The sequence below is a fragment of the Malaclemys terrapin genome, chromosome 5 (assembly GCF_027887155.1).
Source record: "Malaclemys terrapin pileata isolate rMalTer1 chromosome 5, rMalTer1.hap1, whole genome shotgun sequence".
Lineage (NCBI taxonomy): Eukaryota > Metazoa > Chordata > Testudines > Emydidae > Malaclemys > Malaclemys terrapin.
In genome coordinates, this window is record NC_071509.1 from 73,473,191 (window position 1) to 73,493,317 (window position 20,127).

Sequence of the window (20,127 nt, forward strand, 5' to 3'; positions counted from 1 at the left end):
AGTCTGAGAGGGTTCAAATTTTTGCTGTTACCTGTGTCTAACAACAAATTCTTAATAACTGACTGGATAATAGTACTGCTTTCACAGTTCACCCTGAAATATGTTTAACTAAATAAATATATTGAAACTGCTTTCGAGTGCCCCCTGGTGTTATTCACTAAAGAGAAATACTTTGTCAAAATTCTCATTGCCTGACTTGTGATAGAGTGACCTCTTCAGTAAAGTGGATAAGATTACAATAAGCCAAAAGAATTTTATTGGCATTGAAAATAAATTGTTATTGCAAGGTGGGGCACATTTTCCAAATCTTCCCCCCATCTCTAAAATCACCATTCCATTCACATTAAAGGAAAAAGCCACCGTTTCTATGGGATTCACACAAGAGAGCATGATTTGTTTTTTCATAAGTGCCTCACATACCATAGTCCAGGAGCTGTGCTGACAAAAAAAATTTTTTTGCATCTCTTCTATTGTCCCTGAATGAAGAGTAACAAAGAAATATCACCAATCAAAGATATAACCACATAAAAAAGACAATTGGGGGTAGACCAGATTGTAAGTTAATGAGTACTGCAATATTAAGGGAATTAAAAAAAAAAAGTCATGTCAGTTAAAGTGAAGAACTTGTAGCTTCTTTGCCCACACCACTAACTGGATGAATGTAATAGCAATGCAAAAATACTATGAAAGCATCTAAGGTTTTTGCACACATCTTTCCATTGCTGTGGGTTTTTCATGGATGACTCCACAGCTGTGGGACAGAGTAACTATAAGACTGCTAGACAAAATAATAGCAATGAGATACTGTAATGTTAATATAAGATAATGATGTATCTTTGCTTTCCTAATATTGCATCTTCATTGAGGACTTATAATATCATACACAGCATTTCACTTTTAGGTCACTGGTTTGATTCCAGTTCTGCTCAGCAGTTACCTGAAGTTATTACCAACTGATGATTATATGCTATATGCATTAAATGCACTTAGAATATTTCACCATTTTCAGATATTTTACTGGTATGAGAAAGATTCCATATACATATTTTAGGTTATAATCTTTGGATAGGTACCCATAGCATAGGGTAGGTGCCTATACTTATATTTTATAATTCTGAAGTGTTAAATTAACAGGCATATTAGGCTAGAACTGGTAAAAATAGTCAACTCAGTAGAAACGTTGAGTATCTATATGACCTGTTTCATTCTAGTACATTAATGTAGTATACAACTTGACTATCAGTTCTTTCTAATCAAGCCAAAATAAATCAGTTAAAGATTAAGCTTGTTTTCTGGCATCAAAGGTTTTCACATTCCCTTCCTTATTAAGGTCTCCTATTTTTAGACTATTCAGTCTCACTTGCTTTTCAATTTAAGGAAGTACAGCTGCTTTGTAATACTTTATAATACTTGAATAATTGTATTAAAATCATGCCAAAAACATGTTGCTTTGCAAAATAATTGCTTTGATCTGTCAATTTCTTTTCTTGTTAAAGATGCTTGAGAAAACATCTGATTTAAGACAAAATATTGGCAGACATCTTTCCAAGAAATGCCCAGGCCTGCAAGTTGAAATTGTCCTCAACTTCCATTGGCTTCAATAGGATCTGAAAGCTCTCAGCACCTTTCAGATTTTGCTGAGTTCCCTTAATAATTGTGTTTATAGGTTTTAGAAATGTAAAATTTAGAACTCTCATAATAGCTAACAAGTATGATTTAACAATTAAGAACATTGTGAAAATTGTTATTACAGTAGATATTTCAGTATGCCCATCAAGCATAACAATATAGGTTCAAAATTCCAACGACATACTGGAGGAAATGTTTTGATACAGGGACCATCTGATATCACTGGTCTACAATTTTTGAGAAGTCGTCTGCTTCAGAGATAAAATGTGCTATGTATTATGTATTTTGATGTGCTGAATTCAAATATGACAATTAAAACAACTGATTGGCTACTGTTTCTAAGATATTGAAGTTTTTTTTTACATTTTATGTCTATGTATATTGTGTAGATAGTAGAGTTTTAATCATAAATTGTAAACCTAGGTCTTTTCATGTGTTTATGGTTGCTTTACATGATAATATTTCAACTGTCCCATTTATGTAACACTTTAAAAATCAGCAAAAGGGTTATATAAATAAAATTTATTATGAAACAAAAGGCAAAAAACTATTCTGTACATAGTTTAGTCCTATTCAGTGTCTACTCGGCGCTTCTTGGCTTGTCTCTTGTATTCATTAAATGGAGCATCTCTTGTCACTGTCCAGCAATAGTCTGCAAGCATTGATGGGCTCCATTTGCCCTGATAGCGTTTCTCCATTGTTGCAATGTCCTGGTGAAATCGCTCGCCGTGCTCGTCGCTCACTGCTCCGCAGTTCGCTGGAAAAAAATCTAGATGAGAGTGCAAAAAATGTATCTTTAGTGACATGTTGCAACCAAGGCTTTTGTATGCCTTGAGGAGGTTTTCCACCAACAACCTGTAGTTGTCTGCCTTCTTGTTTCCGAGAAAATTTATTGCCACTAACTGGAAGGCTTTCCATGCCGTCTTTTCCTTGCCACGCAGTGCATGGTCAAATGCATCAGCTCGAAGAAGTTCATGAATCTGAGGACCAACAAAGACACCTTCCTTTATCTTAGCTTCACTTAACCTTGGAAATTTTCCATGGAGGTACTTGAAAGCTGCTTGTGTTTTGTCAATGGCCGTGACAAAGTTCTTCATCAGACCCAGCTTGATGTGTAAGGGTATTAACAAAATCTTCCTTGATTCAACAAGTGGTGGATGCTGAACACTTTCCCCCCCCCCAGGCTCCAATGACTGTCGGAGTGGCCAATCTTTCTTGATGTAGTGGGAATCTCTTGCACGACTATCCCATTCGCAGAGAAAACAGCAGTACTTTGTGTATCCAGTCTGCAGACCAAGCAAGAGAGCAACAACCTTCAAATCGCCACAAAACTGCCACTGATGTTGGTCATAGTTTATGCACCTCAAAAGTTGTTTCATGTTGTCATAGGTTTCCTTCATATGGACTGCATGACCAACTGGAATTGATGGCAAAACATTGCCATTATGCAGTCAAACAGCTTTAAGACTCGTCTTCGATGAATCAATGAACAGTCTCCACTCATCTGGATCGTGAACGATGTTGAGGGCTGCCATCACACCATCGATGTTGTTGCAGGCTACAAGATCACCTTCCATGAAGAAGAATGGGACAAGATCCTTTTGATGGTCACGGAACATGGAAACCCTAACATTACCTGCCAGGAGATTCCACTGCTGTAGTCTGGAGCCCAACAGCTCTGCCTTACTCTTGGGTAGTTCCAAATCCCTGACAAGGTCATTCAGTTCACCTTGTGTTATGAGGTGTGGTTCAGAGGAGGAGGATGGGAGAAAATGTGGGTCCTGTGACATTGATGGTTCAGGACCAGAAGTTTCATCCTCTTCCTCTTCCTCTTTTGACTCAAGTGAGAATGATTCTGGTGCATCAGAAACCGGCAGTCCTTCTCCGTGGGGTACTGGGCGTATAGCTGATGGAATGTTTGGATAATGCACAATCCACTTTTTCTTCTTTGACACACCTTTCCCAACTGGAGGCACCATGCAGAAGTAACAATTGCTGGTATGATCTGTTGGCTCTCTCCAAATCATTGGCACTGCAAAAGGCATAGATTTCCTTTTCCTGTTCAACCACTGGCAAAGATTTGTTGCACAAGTGTTGCAGCATATGTGTGGGCCCACCTCTTGTCCTGATCTCCAATTTTGCAGCCAAAATAAAGGCGATAGGCTTTCTTAACCATAGTGGTTATACTGCGCTTTTGTGATGCAAAAGTCACTTCACCACAAACATAGCAGAAGTTATCTGCACTGTTCACCCAAGTACGAGGCATCTCTGCTCACTTTGGCTAAACAGAAATGTGTCCGTTTGCAAAATCAAACACTGACAAATAAGAGAGCACAACACTGTATGATTTCTAGAGATGATATAGGGCAATTTGTTCAGCAGAGTGATGTAAGCTTCGTTATGATCGCATCATCCATGACTTCTAGGAATAACATGATGCAATTCATATAATGTATGACGCAATACCAGCTTCAGATTGCATCATTCATTGTTTCGCCTAAAAAGCAAGTACTGTCCAAACCCAGTCATAGATTTATTCATAGATCCAGTCAAAGATGTATTTTAGCCATTTCTGGTTTAAATTGAGATCCCTTCCCTTTATAACTCACTTATCCTCCGCCATTCTCAAGTCAAGGGTCATATATACTGACCCAATAGCATATCTTGAAAACTAGAGGCAATCAACAATTTTAAGCATCATTTTTGTTCTCAGTGACCCAGAATTAGTAAAGTTTGACTACATTTATTTCAGAAGCATTTTGGCTGTAGAGCAGTGTATCTTCTGAAAGACTTCTGGCTGGAGGTGACAAAATTATTAGAAAGTTTTTTCAGGTTATTTATCCAGTGTTCTGACCGATGGAGAGAAATGCAACGTATACACTTATTTACTGTCTTTGTGACTGCAGCATTTAAGGACCAAATTGTGAATCCCTTTACTCAAATTGGTGAGACACTAATCTCTGAAGCCAATTTTGGGCGTAGTTCTGCCACCCTTACTTGGACTGAGTAGTACCTGTAGTAAGATGAGGCCCTGAGACATAAACCCTTGGTATCAGAGGCCTGGTATGAAGCCTGAGGTCTGAACGGAAGTAATGGTCAAGACTTTGCTAACATAAAGCAAAGTTATGCTGTGAGTCAGAGGCAGGCCCTGCTCACAGATGTTGGCAAGAACAAGGCTGCTAAAAACACGTATACGCATATAAGCACTAATAAGATGAACGTGTGCTAGGATGGCACCAGAACAGCCCGGTACAAACACATCCCACAGAGATAAAAAGGAACCCATCCTAAAGACAGGATCAAAAGGACAATATGATGGATAGACTTATTTGAAACCAACCTGTACCAGGGGAGAGGCAGCACCCTAATGCATAGAGGGCTGTACCTCAATGTGTCAGGAGTGATGTGTGACCTGTTTGTACCTGTGTATAAGAATGCATCCCTATGTGGACATCTTTGTCTGGCCTAGGGGGCAGTGGCAAATCCTGCCACTGACTGAGCCAGTCCATTGTCAGGGAGCACATATGTACTAGCAGAACTGTAGACATCTGATCCGGGGAGCTAGAGACTGTGTTTCATTTGACAATAAACCTGGCTGGGTGCCTTCGTACCTTATTAGAGTCTACGGTCATTGGGCGGTTCGCTCGAGATCTGCTATTCCAGCTATGTGCGCAGAGCTGGGACAGCACACTGGGAGAACACACATACACGCAGCCGACCGTTATCATCATTGAACAGAGCAGAGCATCACACCGGTGACGTCTGATGACAGTACCTTACTCTGCAAGTAGAAATCAATGGAAATATTTGCGGAGTAAGGAACCACCAAGGTAATGGTGGTAAAATCTGTCACTTCATGAATATATTAGTAAAATCACTTGGCTGTCAGCATGCACTGTTAGAATTTTCTTGTACATTACCCTTGAGCAGGTCCATGGTGATACTCTTCCACAAAAGTAAAATTAGAAGATATCAGCCATTAGAAGATATCACCCTGACCATTTTAAACTGCCATACACCTACCTGACATGAGGTGTTGGGTTTCCAGCAACTCTGCACTCCAGCAGCACCTTGCTTCCTTCAGCTACTTCCTGGCTCCGGAGTTTCTGAGTAAATCGAGGAGCTGAAGACTGATAGCTACCCGGATTGGTTAGCTCATGGTGAAAGGCAATTTCACTTTCTTGAGTGACATACTTCCTGTCAGGGAAGGGCTCTCCATTGTGGTGAGTCTCAGGTAACTTTGCCTCAGGTTTGGTCTCTGGATATGCTCTACCAGGGCTCTGATTCACTGAGGCATTTATCATGGCTGACTGTTTCTTTTTAGGAGACAGGTATCCACTGTCTGGAGAAGAGGAGTCCCCATTGGGACTCCTGCCTCTTGCCTTTGCTGCTTCTCTAAATATGGAAGAAAGTTCTTCAATGAACATGGCAGCCTTGTCACACAGCTTGTTCTTGAAAGGAGCATCTCCCTGGGATATTGATTTGGATTTTGGGCTTGTCTTTTGCGTATTTGGACTACATCTCTCTGCATTTCTTAGACTCCGAATAAAGCTGGGGCTAGCCATTAGCGAGGGCGAGATGTTGCCTTGCCTCCCAGGAACAGTGCAAATGCTGCTTGCTGCCTGAGGGGATGTGGGTGGTTGCTGTTTCTGTTGCTCTGGGAGAGTTTGAGCTGTGCTGAATAGTGAATTTGGACTGCTCAGCTGAAGCGTCCCCAAATCTTCTTGTTCGTGGACTTTGGTCTTTCTAGAAGAAGCATATTCTGATGAGTTTGGATAAGTGTTGAAATGATGAGTGAACTCCTGCTCTATATTCTGATTCTCCTCCACTGAATTAGCAATAGCTTCTCTGGCAAGATCAAGGCTTTTACTTATCTCCTCCTTGCTGAGAAATGCAGATAGCTCATTAGAAACCTCTCCATCCTGTATGCCTGATAGGGAATCATAAAAAAAGTCATGAAAGGAGGAAGCCTCTGACATGTTTTCAGAGTAATCCTCGTGGGCTCTTTTCTCTGCTGAGTAAGCCTCCTTTAGCATTAAGGGTAGAGACACCACCTGTTCATGCCTTCTGTCTTGCATGCTGGAAGAAAATGCACATAATTTCTATAAGCAGTGTGACAATAAAACAAACACTTTATATGCTTGTGTCATATAACTGTAGATTCATTATTTACAAATGACAGGCTACAAAAGCCGGTGGGAAAAAGTTAAATACTAATGATGTAAGAATTATTTGTAGCATGATCATTCACTTTGAGTTAGTATAGGCCTGACTGACACTGAGCAAGAGAAAGCTAGTTACAAAGTGTTTCAGGAGTGGGTCCTCTACATCCAGTCCTGTTATGAATTTGTAAGGGGTTTGTTTTGTTTTAACCCTGCATGTTGGCTAGCACTAGCTCATCTCCTCCAAATGATTTTCAGTGATTTATTGATTCCTATTAATCTTACCCATTCTATTATTATATGTTTAGGTTCATGATCATTTCCATGATGTACCTGCATTTCTTTCCCCACAAAAGTGCCTTCAAAATCATAACATATTGCAACATTAAATCACAATAAGAGAACATTGAAGTGATTTAAACAAATGATTATTATTATTATTATTATGATTTAGAATCTGAATGAGTAGGAGTCTCTAGAATTCCCTTGATTAGAATTGCCATGCTTTCTCCTGGTTAATAATATAAAATTATTTTTAATCATGTTATTTATGATCTTCTGGTTGTTAATATTTAATTTCCTTCACTGCTGTTGGAACATGCATGTTCTTGGTAGCATTATGATATACAGTGATCATTTAAATTAATAGAACATCAGACTACCATGAACTATAGATACAGTAAAGCAATATTGAAGGGAGTGTTATTCATGCATATATCTTGCAAGTCACATTGTACCAAGCAGCTTGTGTATGAAGATCGCCATATTTGGGGTCGGGAAGGAATTTTCCTCCAGGGTAGATTGGCTGAGGCCCTGGAGGTTTTTCGCCTTCCTCCGCAGCATGGGGCACGGATCACTAGCAGAAGGGTTCTCTGCCAATTGAAGTCACTAAAACACAGGATTTGGGGACTTCATCAGCAGAGTCAAGGAAAGGGTAGGGATGGTTTTGTGGCCTGCAGCATGCAGGGGGTCAGACCAGATGATCATAATGGTCCCTTCTGACCTTAAAGTCTATGAGTAAAATTATCTATAACTCCCCTCAGTTTTTCTACAGCATTTTAAAGCATCTCATTCCTTGCTTGTTCTGTGGGGGCAGAATAAAACCCGTTCCCCAAATGGAATTATATGCAAGAAGTTCCATGAGTTGAAGCTTGTTTGGTTTCCTGGATGCTACATTGGTGACAACTTGGCTCCAAGAATGATAACTGCTTCTGCTGAATATTAATTCAGCTGAACAACAGTGATGTAAATATCCCTGATTGCCATGACCATATATATACCTTTATATACATATTCTCATTTCCTTGGGGAGTTTAATTTCTTAAAACTAGATTGCTTAAAACTTTGCATGTTCACATTATTCCCTAGTCCATTTCTTCAGTGCTAGCTGGCTTGATAGTCATGAGATGCACTCAGACGTATTTTACACTGGCTCATGCACACTCCAATTACTTCTAGTTACTTCACTGGGGTTTACCCAGCAGATAATCATTAGCTGATTGACTGATTGAATTCTTGGACTAGTACATGCCTCTCTTGATATCTCTTTTTTTGTGTGCTCTGCCAGTGGATTACAGCCAAGCACATACAAGGGAAGTACAGGGAAGCCAAAGAGTTTGTTTTATGGTTCAACATTTGAAGCATAGTTTTATAGAGTAGGTTGATAGGGGTAGTCCTTGCTTTAATTAGGTTGTCTCTTTCCCTTTATTCCTATTTACAGGGGAACAAATCTAGCAATCATGCCACTATATTGTCAACAAAATCTAAAAAAGTATATACAGCATAACTGGCTACAATTTAGCAGTTTTAGAAATGAACCCAACCTGATCTAGAGGCGCAGCTGTTAAGGCAACTGGATGAATGCCAGGGAATCAAGAGTTAAATCTGGAGAATTTGTGTCTCTGGAACAATTAGTAATTTTTGAAAACGTCATATTCAAATGAATAAATATGCTACTGTGTATGGATAATTTACTGCTTTAAATCATATTGTGCATCACAAGCATATCTTTACATGACTCTGATTCACACAGTTTCTTCTTCCTACTGAAGCTTATATCTCAGTGTGAAATGTATCATAATAAGCTAAACTGTCCTGACTTTCATTCTATGCTATTCTGTTGTCTGACTGGGATATGGCTCAGGGCAGAATTTGGCCCTTTGCCACTCAGCATAACAGAGAATGGTTAGTTTCAAGTAAAATGATTATATTGTGAACAATGTTACAATTATTTGAGCTTTATAGCATTGTGTATCTTATTAGATAAAAACAGTGGTTTACACATGACTGAAAGTTATAATTTTCAAAGTCTGATGCCTAAAGTTAGGCATCTAAATCCATATTGAGATATCTAAATAATTGGCTAGATTTTCAGAAGTGCTGAGCGTTTCTGAAAAATCTGATTACTTATTTTGGTGTCTAAATATGGATTTACATGTCTGTCTTTAGGCATCTAAGTTTAAACATTTTGGTCTAAAAGACACTTTTAAAACTTATATTGTAATGTATAAATCCACTGTAATTCAGGGAATCCAAAATTTCATTTAGAACAACTTGCTTCTTTAAGTCACAGCTAAATGAAGTTAAAATAACACTAACCCTATCAAATAGCACATAAGATCATAATTAGAAATATCTAATGCTATTTCTAGCATCTAGTGGTTAGACAACAGCATATTTATAATGGTGCTTTGCACTTCTATCTAATGAGTGTATTCACCATTATTAATGCACTGTATTGTTTTAAAGACAACATGGAAAATAAAAATTTTGCATATATATTACTTGGAATGTTTAACTTTATGGAAGATATATTATGCACAAATTATTTCCATGGTACAATTTGATATTTATCTTGTCATGTAAAATCACAGATGCTATACCCATTAACATGGTAAAATAATTAATTAAAATCTATTTTATTACAGTGGCAATAATTTTCACGCTTTTAGAAAATACATGAATAATTCATCAGTTTAAAGCATTACATGAATAAACAGTAAGGAACAGAATACCATGGAAAGTAATTTTACAGATCTCGCTTTCTCATTGTAATGAAAAGGGAAATACTAAGGAAAAATATAAACATCTTTAAAATTTGTGAAAATTGTGCTAAGAAAAATCATAGATTAAAAAAAATCAAAATAAAATCAAGCCCACTCAAATGAGTAACAGAGTTTAAGGGAAATTTCTAATGGTGTTTCAAAAACAAATAAATACGTATTTTGATATGGATTTTGAAGCCCTGAGGTATTATTCCCTGAGAACAATTAATTGAATTCACAGAAAAAAAAAAAAAAACCACATTACAGACCTTATATACGTTAGGCCAGCTTGAAGAGTCTCACATATAATTAATTTCAGGAAAGGCTGCTTCCTCCTTTTTTGCTTGAGAAAGCTGAAAGTTGCTTTAACTATTCAATAAAGATTGCTTGGTCCTGAGTAAGCATCAAGGCGACTGTGGCCTGTGAATTATATCTGTCCTCTGTGACTATGTATTCTTACCCCATTCATCTATATTTGGTAACTGAACTCATGTTTCAGCAGACTGCCACTATCTGGAATTCCAGCAGAAGGTATGTTAGCCCTGGAAGCCACAACAAGTTCTGTGCACTTGGTGCTTAGAAACTCAAGGAACTTAATGTTGAAATGTTCCATTTTTGTTGTATTCTAGACAGGATTTCAGTCTCTTTTACCGTATTCAGGAATTTTAAAATGTGACACTTGTTCACTATCAAAGTGCCTCCATTCACCAGAAATAGAAAGTAAGGTCTGTGGTTTGATTTACAGGGGTAAAAAAAAAAAAAAACTCTTTATAAGGAGTTTCATCTTAACATTTGTTTTTTATTTTTACCACATTAAATTGAAAAAAGCTTTTGTATTAAAATAATTGTAAATTAGTCAACATATGTTATAGAGATACATATGACAACAAAATATTCTAATGAGAAAAATATTATACTACATTTAGATATGTGATTAGAAATAGTACCTTATTTCCATGCTAAGTTGTTGGTGGAAGATAAATGTCCAGTTCAAGACTGGCAATTATCTTACTACTAATAATGTGGCTCTATCATCAGAAGACAAGCCAATTCACTATTGTAATAGTTAACACTCAAAAATGATACTGATGAAAATCTTATACATTTACCAACAAACGAAACAAGTGCACAACGAAAATATAGTTGATACATATAGCATTATATTAGTCTGTAGCATGCTAAATGATCCCAGTTCCACTTTCTCATACTGACCTTGCTCAGGAAGAAGTTTTGCCTGATTAAAGACTTCAGTGAGAGTTTTGTCTGAGTTTTCTGTCAAAAATGCACCTGTACCTTTCTAGCATTCATATACTTCATTTTTATTTTGGTTAATTTGGTATGTTTCTTTTTATCTTCTTATCTACGATCCATTTCTTTTAACTAGAGATGCAGTAGCTAAACTAATATCTATCCGTGGATTCACTGAGATTTTCCCCATTAGTTTGCAGTGTTGTGATAGCCGTGTTGGTCCCAGAATATTAGAGAGACATGGTACATGAGGTAATATCTTTTATTGGACCAACTTCTGTTGGTGAAAGACACAAGCTCTTGAGCTTACACAGCTCTGTGTAAACTTAAAAACTTGTCTCTTTCACCAACAGAATTTGGTCCAAGGAAAGAAATTACCTCACCCACATTGTCTCTCTCATTTTCCCCAGCGTCATTTTGACTGATAACATTACCATGCCTACCATGGGAAATCAGTTTGTCTTTTGATGATACAGCTGCATCATTGATACTAATATTAACTATTAATAATATCTTATTGTACACCTTTCAACAGGAAAGATCCTAAAGCGCTAACAAGCTCTATATAATAACCTCTTCACATACCTCTGGAGCGATATATTGTAGCTTTTAACAGTTGATAGTGGCATAACAAACATTTTAGCACAGGAAATAGTATATGGATCTTGGTTACTACAGTTAATTGTGTTCATTCTGTGCTATGATCCCATTTTGGTGCATCAGGATCTTCACCTCTTTGTGATTACTATTAAGAAAAATATAATTTATATAGCACCATTAGATGTTTGGCCATTTTACAGTAGGTTGAGTGCACCAAACACAGAACAGAAATCCCACTCTGAGAAGTTTACATTCCTAGTCCTGCACTCACTTGCCCATGTGCTTATATCACAGATGTGAGTAGTCTTGTTGAAGCCAATGGCACTGCTCATTTGCATAAAGGTAAGCACATGTATAGGTGATTGCAGGATTGGAGCCAAGACATGCAAAGTGTAGGTCCAATACAAGGGTCCAATCCTGCAACCACTTATCACCATGTACAATGCTTACCCATCACATTGCTTAAAAACTGGGTTCTGTATTTAACATGAACAAGTGCTTTAGCAGAGCTATTTCATTTTGAAAAAGCATACTGGGCTATCATTTCCTTTTTAAAAAGTAGGTGCAGTCTTTCCCTCACTTTAGCTTTTTTCCCCATTTTGAATTTACATTGATCATACCATAAATGCAACAGTGTTTGAATCCATTTACAGTTCTGTTAAGATGTAAGATTTTGACCTGATCCACACTATAACTTTTAATTGAGTTTTTAACTAGTTAGTGGCATGGCTGGCTCTAAACATGGTCTGCATCCATATATAATAATTCAAAACCAAAAAACTTCAAGTTCCATTAGTTAAGGTCCAGTGGTTCTCAAACTGTGGGTCAGGATCCCAAAGTAGGTTGGGACACCCTGGGGTCACCAGGACTGGTGCTAGACTTGCTGGAGCCCAGGGCTGAAGCCTCAGCCTCAGCCCCAGCACCCAGAACCAAACCCGAAGCATGAGCCCCACCACCCGGGGCTGAGGATTCAGCCCTAGAGACCTTGGGCTTTGCCTTTGGCGCCCCTGCCTGGGGTGGTGGGGCTTGGGCTTTGGCCCCCTGCCCAGGGTAGCAGGGCTCAGGAGGGCTCAGGCTTTGGTCCCCCTCCTAGGGTCATGTAGTAATTTTTGTTGTCAGATGGGGGTTACAGTGCAATGAAGTTTGAGAACCCCTAATCAATAAACAAAACCATAGAAAATAAAGCTAAGGAATAAAAAGGATTAAATGTTGAAAGTCAAGCACTCCTAAATTAGGAAAAGATAGAATGAATACTTAATTTGGCCCCCTTCTGCGGTATGCCTTATGGTACAATCTTTAATTACATGGTCCATTGTTTATTATTATTATTTATTATTACACAGGATGCCTAACTTATTCAAAGCAAAGGACAAATGTGCTCTGCGGATGAATTGGAACTCTGTAGTGAAGGTCTCTGTGTCTGCAGGACTCTTGCTTCCTTTGTTGCAGAAGCTGGAAGGTTTGTAATGAAGGAGGTAGGAGACTGCAGGAAGAGAAAGGATGGTCTTGTCGTTAGGGCAATTGAATACCACCATTAAGACTAGGATTTGATCCCTGCCATTGCCACTGAGTTCTTATGTGAGGCTGGGCAAGTCATTTATCACAAACTTTTCACAGATAGTCACTTCTACATGTAATTAAAGACTGTATCATAATGCATTCATACAAGGAGGCTGAATTAAGCTTGTCTGGGCAACTTGAGAATGCATGACTTTGCAAGCTTTCAATCCTTAACTTTGTATTTCCTAATTTTTACAGTTTAGTTCATTGATGAGAGCAACCTTGACTAAGGTTAAACCAAGTTTTCTGTTTATGAATTTCTTTATTTTTTTAATTGAAAATATTTCTATATCTATGCCTAATTTAAAGAATAAAGCACTTACACAATTGTTGTCTTCAATGCATTTTTTGCATTGTTTATTTTTGTGATGCTTCATATTTCACCACTCACTGCTGTGTTGACCAATATGTTGAAAGTTAATAAATTAAACTGCCATCAAATGAAACACATTTGTTTTTTTTAATGCAACTTTGTTTTCTCACAACTTCTAAATGAAACTGTTTTTAACTGTTCTCCACTTGTGAGGTAACTCCCTTCTCTTCATGTCATTATATAATGCCTGCCTCTGTAATTTTCACTCCATGCATCTGACAAAGTGGGTTTTTTACCCACAAAAGCTTATGCCCAAATAAATCTGTTAGTCTTTAAGGTGCCACTGGACTCCTTGTTGTTTTGTGGATACAGACTAACACGGCTACCCCCTAATACTTGTTTTTAACTGTGTAACAACAATAAGTAGGGACTCATAGCTATAATTCCCTGCCTATTTAAAAGGTTAATTCAGAAAGTCATCCTCCTCCCATTTTTAAGCAGCACATACAAAATGCCACCTCCTTGTCATGTAAATTGTTTCTTATTTACATGTAACCCTTTTTGAGGACAGTTCTTTGAAAAGAAACCGTGTAATTTATCCTAGTTCAAACCTAAAGGAGCATTGCAGGAGCTTATCCAAACCCAGTCAGCTCTTCCTGGGACCCTTCTCTGTGAGAATGTTCTAGTACCTGAAGTAAATCAATAATCAAAGGCAGCTGTTGCCATGACAACCAGGGCACTCTCTCCAAGTCTGAAATGGAACTGCAGGGGAAAGAGTGATAAATGGCTGACTATTTCTGATGTCACAATGTTACTTCTCAGGCAGCAGCAGTAGACAGCGAGTGTGTGTGTGTGGGCGGGGGCGGTGGGGACGGGGGAAATCAAGTTTTTCCAGTGTTCAAGTTTTCTCAAATTTCCTAAAAACCCAGCATACAAACACAAACTACATACTGGGGATTATTCCATACATGCTAATTAGTGGTTGAAATCTGGTTCAAATTTCCCACGGCATGTTTACAAAAGAGGGTTCCTAACAAAGGAGAGGTACTGAGGTACAGACCCAGGAAAACAGAAAATTCTTTTGCAACCTTAACTATGATCTCTTTACTGCAAGACCATAGTACTGTTGTTGCTTCTATGCTCAGTGGTAGCAGAGGGCGGGACCTTACAGGTTAGCTTTCATTGGAGGAGAAATCAGTTACATGGAATCTGAGTATATTCTTAGTGCAACTGGTTTATTTTACACATACAGTCCAGTCCTTGAACAGAGAAGGTCACAAACAGCACACAGGCAATCCCCTCTTTCAAGTATCTCAGCCCAAATACCAGAGCTTGAACTCCAAAGAACAACCCCGCCTCAAGAATTTATTCTAGTTAGTGAGATTAAGGCAGAGAGTAAACTTCTTTGCTGCTCACCATAGATCCCCCTAAAGAATCTGCATCACAAAACTAATAACATGGCCTTTTCTTCCAAGACTAAAAACTTGCTCTCATGCAATTGTAGCAAAAAGAGCTCCTAACCTAAGTTTATCAGTACCATCTGGTGACCTCTGCCATAACAATACCTATATGTTGATAACTGGCAGCTGACAGTGTGACAACTCTGCCTGGGACTTAAATTAAGAGAGTTTATTCTCATAAACAGTTCAGCACACTGTTTTTCCCCAGTGCAAATGGACAGAGCCGGCTCTACCATTTTTGCCGCCCCAAGCAAAAAAATAAAGCCGCCCAAACTGCTGAAGCAAAAAACAAAAAAACAAAAAAAAAACCCCGCCTGGACTGTGCAGCCCCAAGAATGGATGGAATGCCGCCCCATAGCATGTGCCGCCCCAGGCACGTGCTTCCTCCGCTGGTGCCTGGAGCCGGCCCTGCAAATGGATCTCTTACCATATCTGTGTAATCAAGTTAGCTGGTCTTCTTTCCTCTCATCTATCTGTAATGTAGTCTATCCCTGAGTGCAGTTCCTAACAAACTGATAGTGCTGTTCTGTGGTTAAATCCTTCAGGAACTCTTTACTCTGCTAAAGCACTATGTGATGGCTGCTTAGATTTTTTTTTTCCTGAGTGCAATGATACAAACGTGCTTAGGCAGCATGATAAACATAGAGGCACAAACATGGCTGACAATATATTTGTGACTAAATCTGCTGTTTGGATACATCTAACCTGTGTTTATTATAAATGGATCAGAACAGAGTGTCACAAAATAGTAAAAAAAAACATGGTTGCTGTGTGAAGATTAAATAGCACCTGTGGTAGTAAATCAATTTCCCTAAAAGTCTCCAGACTTTCTGTGGCAATGCAAATAACATACTATTTTAATTTCATCAATTTTATTGCAAGTCTATAATGTGCGATGATGCCATATGACTAAGGGTACCACAAGACTGTGATTGCAGCATGAGTCAACATACCCAAGCTAGCTTTAATCTAGTTAGCTCAGGTCCAGGAGCTCCGGTGTTGGAGCACCCACGGGGAAAAAATGGTGGGTGCTGAGCACCCATTGGCAGCCAACTTACCTCCGGCACAGAAGAAGCAGTATGAACTTGAGCACAGGATAGCCCCACAAGTAATTAACCAGGGCTCTACTTGGATTTGTACAGACTGCACTGGTGTCTACACTGCTGCTGCTTCCTTGCTCTGGGACTCATGCTAGCTAGATTAAAGTTAGTTTGCATATGTTGGCTTGAACTACAATTGCACCCGTTATTGCACTCTAGATATAGCCAAAGAGATAGTGGGGGTTTCCAGTGTCCAGAAACCAAATATAGGGCCAAATCTTGCCATTCTTTTGCACACAGAGGTTCCAGAACGTCACTCGGTGTTTTGGATGTGGCAGAAATGTAGGATGGGACCCACAGTAAAATCCAAACAAAGTTAAAGCAAGTTATGTTGATATTAAAACAGCAAAAAGGAAACTAAAAAGCTGTTATAATAATGTTAAAGTTCTGCTATAAGTAACAAACCAAAAATTGCAACAAAAGTAATAATGACGATTTTATTTACAGAGCATAATCACTGACAAATTTCTTAAGTGGCTGCATGTAATAAAACAATTTTAAATAAACTGAAAACAAATACTGACAATTCTCAGTCATAACAAATAGGTCAAAGGGTTCTGAAACAAAGAGGGTCAATAAGCTAAAACTGGGAAAAGAAAGCTAATAAACATATTGTAAAGGACTTAAATTCTCTCTTAAGACTGGGGAGAGCTGGAATTCATGGGGAAGAAGACTTCTTAGTCCTAGGAAAGGCCTTGCAGAAGCCATGGTGGAGCTACAGACCACTGGCCCAGCCTTTTTTATTCCTGCTACCAACACTGGAGCATATGTTTCTTTTATCCTCCCTCAGGAAGCTTCATTGTTTAATCTATTATTAAACAGAAACACTACACACAATTGATAGACAAATGATTATAGTATATTATAGTAGCTTGGCTTTACAATTACTGGCATATCCTGAAGCCCCAGAGCATTATTTTGTAAGGAATTAGAAATTTTCTTCTTGAATGATTTAATATCCCTTGACAGATAAAAAGCAAAATGAGGTCCCACAGATTTAGACTTAAGGTGAAGAAATGCAAACTAAAGCTGACCTACTAACTTTCTTGCCGATGAAATGCACGGAACTTCCTGAACGGAGGTATGAAAGTAATACTAAGGAAGGCTCTGCACATGTACATCCTAGCTAGATAGCATTAAGATTGGAGGGTGACCTGGAACTCCTCTGGGCTTTCCATCAATCAAAACTTTGTGTATTTAAACACATTATGTTATTAAGTTTTACTGAAATTCTCCAGAGAAGTTAAAAGCTAGGGAGCCAGAAATTTAGTTAAAATGAAATCTAATTTTATTTTACATCAGTTTCAAACAAGTAATATCTTCAATTATTTAGTTTAAAATGAATTATTGTTAATTACTTTGTAAAGAAAAAACAATGTGCTTGGTGTTGTATAAGATACAGAATACAGACAATTCGTCTCTTGAAAAGTTCATAGTCCAAACAAGACAGACTGGGCTAGACCCTCACAGTTCCATTGAAGTCAATAGGACTATACCAATTTACAACAACTGAGGCTCTGGCTCAGGACAGAGAGGGTGCACTGAGAAGCCCAGAGAAGGGAATGGTTAGGATTGTTTTTAAATTATTAATATTTTTATAATGAAAGAGATTATTTAATTTTGAAGGAAGAAATTCACTCCTGTGCAGAGGGTACAGACAAAACATATACACCACTTAATCCCATTTAAATGTCCAGAGGACACTACAGATTTAAAAAAAAAGAGCCAAAAAGCTCAGTGGAAATTAGTAGACCTTTCCTAAAGAAAATGCAAGCCCGTTAATGGACTTAACTGCTATATCAGCTGTTCTAGACCATCATTGGGGTTGAAATGTAAGTGCAATTCCAAGTTTCAGAATTTGGGGATAAAAATATATGACTGTATGCAAATATATAAACATTTATGCAAATTTGTTATCTGCTATGTTTTTGTTAGAGAATATTGGCAGCTATTGGTGGAAAAAGAAAAAAAAAACCAAGAGGCCAATTTGCCCCTGGAGTCAGAGATACTCGGAAGTCAATAAAGATGACAAAAGACAGGAGTTATATGATGTGAGAAAGCGAGACAGAGAAAGCAAGGACAAATTCTGGCAATGTAGCAACCTGGGGATAAACACAGAAGAGGGGTGTTCTGTAGGAAGAAAAGAAAAATCTTAGTATAAAAAAAATGCAAAATATCAATGTGAAACCTTGGCTGCTGAACTAAGATTGGTAGTCTGGTATATAAAGATATTGTCTTACATTTCTTTTTTTAAAAAAGTTACATCAGTGTATATTTAGATTAACTACTTTTCTAAAAAAAGAAACAAAATGATATCTGTTCCAAAATCTTACACATGTGAAAAAAGCCAAATGAGAAAAAGAACAACTCAAACGTAGAATCATAGAATCATAGAAGATTAGGGTTGGAAGTGACCTCAGGATGTCATCTAGTCCAAGCCCTGCTCACACTACCCGGTGAGCCCAACAATCTAGCCAACTTTCTATCCACCTTATAGTCCATTCATCCAATCCATACTTTTTTAACTTGCTGGCAAGAATACTGCAGGAGACGATATCAAAAGTTTTGCTTAAGTCAAGATATATCACATCCACCGCTTTCCCCATATCCACAGAGCCAGTTATCTCATCATAGAAGGCAATCAGGTTGGTCAGGCATGACTTGCCCTTGGAGAATCCATGTTGACTGTTCCTGATCACCTTCCTCTCCTCCAAGTGCTTCAAAATGGATTCCTTGAGGACCTGCTCCATGATTTTGCAGGGGACTGAAGTGAGGCTGACCGGTCTGTAGTTCCCCAGGTTCTCTTTCTTCCCTTTTTAAAATATGGGCGCTATACTTGCCTTTTTCCAATTGTCCGGGACCTCCTCTGATCGCCATGAATTTTCAAAGATAATGGCCAATGGCTTTGCAATCACATCAGCCAACTCCCTCAGCACCCTTGGATGCATTAGATCTGGACCCATGGACTTGTGCATGTCCAGCTTTTCTAAATAGTCCTTAACCTGTTCTTTCAACATTGAGGACTGCTAACCTCCTCCCCATACTTGTTGCCCAATGCAGCAGTCTGGGAGGAGGTTAGCAGTCCTCAGTGTTGAACGAACAGGTTAAGGACTATTTAGAAAAGCTGGACATGCACAAGTCCATGGGTCCAGATCTAATGCATCCAAGGGTGCTGTTTGTGAAGACCGAGGCAAAAAAAGCATTAAGTACTTCAGCTTTTTCCACATCATCTGTCACTAAGTTGCCTCCCCCATTCAGTAGGGGTCCCACACTTTCCCTGACCTTCTTCTTGTGGCTAACATACCTGTAGAAACTCTTCTTGTTACCCTTCACATCCCTTGCTAACTGCAACTCCAATTGTGCCTTGATTACACCCCTGCATGCTCTAGCAGTATTTCTATACTCCTCCCTAGACGTCTGTCCAAATTTCCACTTTTTGTAAGCTTCCTTTTTGAGTTTAAGCTCACCAAAGATTTCACTGTTAAGCCAAGCTGGTCACCTGCCATATTTGCTATTATTTCTGCACATCAGGATGGTTTGTTCCTGCGCCCTCAATAAGGCTTCTTTAAAATACAGTCAGCTCTTCTGGACTCCTTGCACCCTCATATTAGCCTCCCAGGGAATCCTGCCCATCAGTTCCCTAAGGGAGTCTAAGTCTGCTTTTCTGAAGTCCACGGTCCGTATTTTGCCACTCTCCTTTCTTCCTTTTGTCAGGATCCTGAACTCAGCCATCTCATGGTCACTGCTGCCTAGGTTGCCACCCACTTCTACTTCCCCTACCAATTCTTCCCTGTTGACATATAAAGGTTTAAGACGCACGTAGGGTGGGGTGGGGGCAGAGCAACGTTAGGAAATGCTGAGCAGTTTAAATGGTCAAATTACACAAGACACAAGTAGAACTAATGTGGTTTCCTCTCCTCAGTCCAGAGCTCCCTTCTGTGGGTGCAGAACACCTAGAAAAAAGGCAAAGTTAGCTTTAACTTGACCACTTAAATAGCTAATGCTTTTCTA

General features: G+C 38.7%; 1 protein-coding gene across 3 annotated transcripts in view; it reads right to left on the reverse strand.

Annotated features, from left to right (window-relative positions):
- PALLD (palladin, cytoskeletal associated protein) overlaps positions 1–10,248 on the reverse strand; it is a 319,604-nt gene extending 309,356 nt beyond the window's left edge. For all 3 annotated transcript variants that reach the window (XM_054030227.1, XM_054030226.1, XM_054030228.1), the window contains exons 1-2: positions 10,105–10,248; positions 5,653–6,708 (exon numbers count right to left, since the gene is read on the reverse strand). In XM_054030227.1, coding sequence (XP_053886202.1) covers positions 5,653–6,707 — 1,055 coding nt within the window. In that variant the 5' untranslated portion in view covers position 6,708; positions 10,105–10,248. The remainder of the gene's footprint in view (positions 1–5,652; positions 6,709–10,104) is intronic.
- Between the last annotated feature and the right edge of the window lie 9,879 nt (positions 10,249–20,127).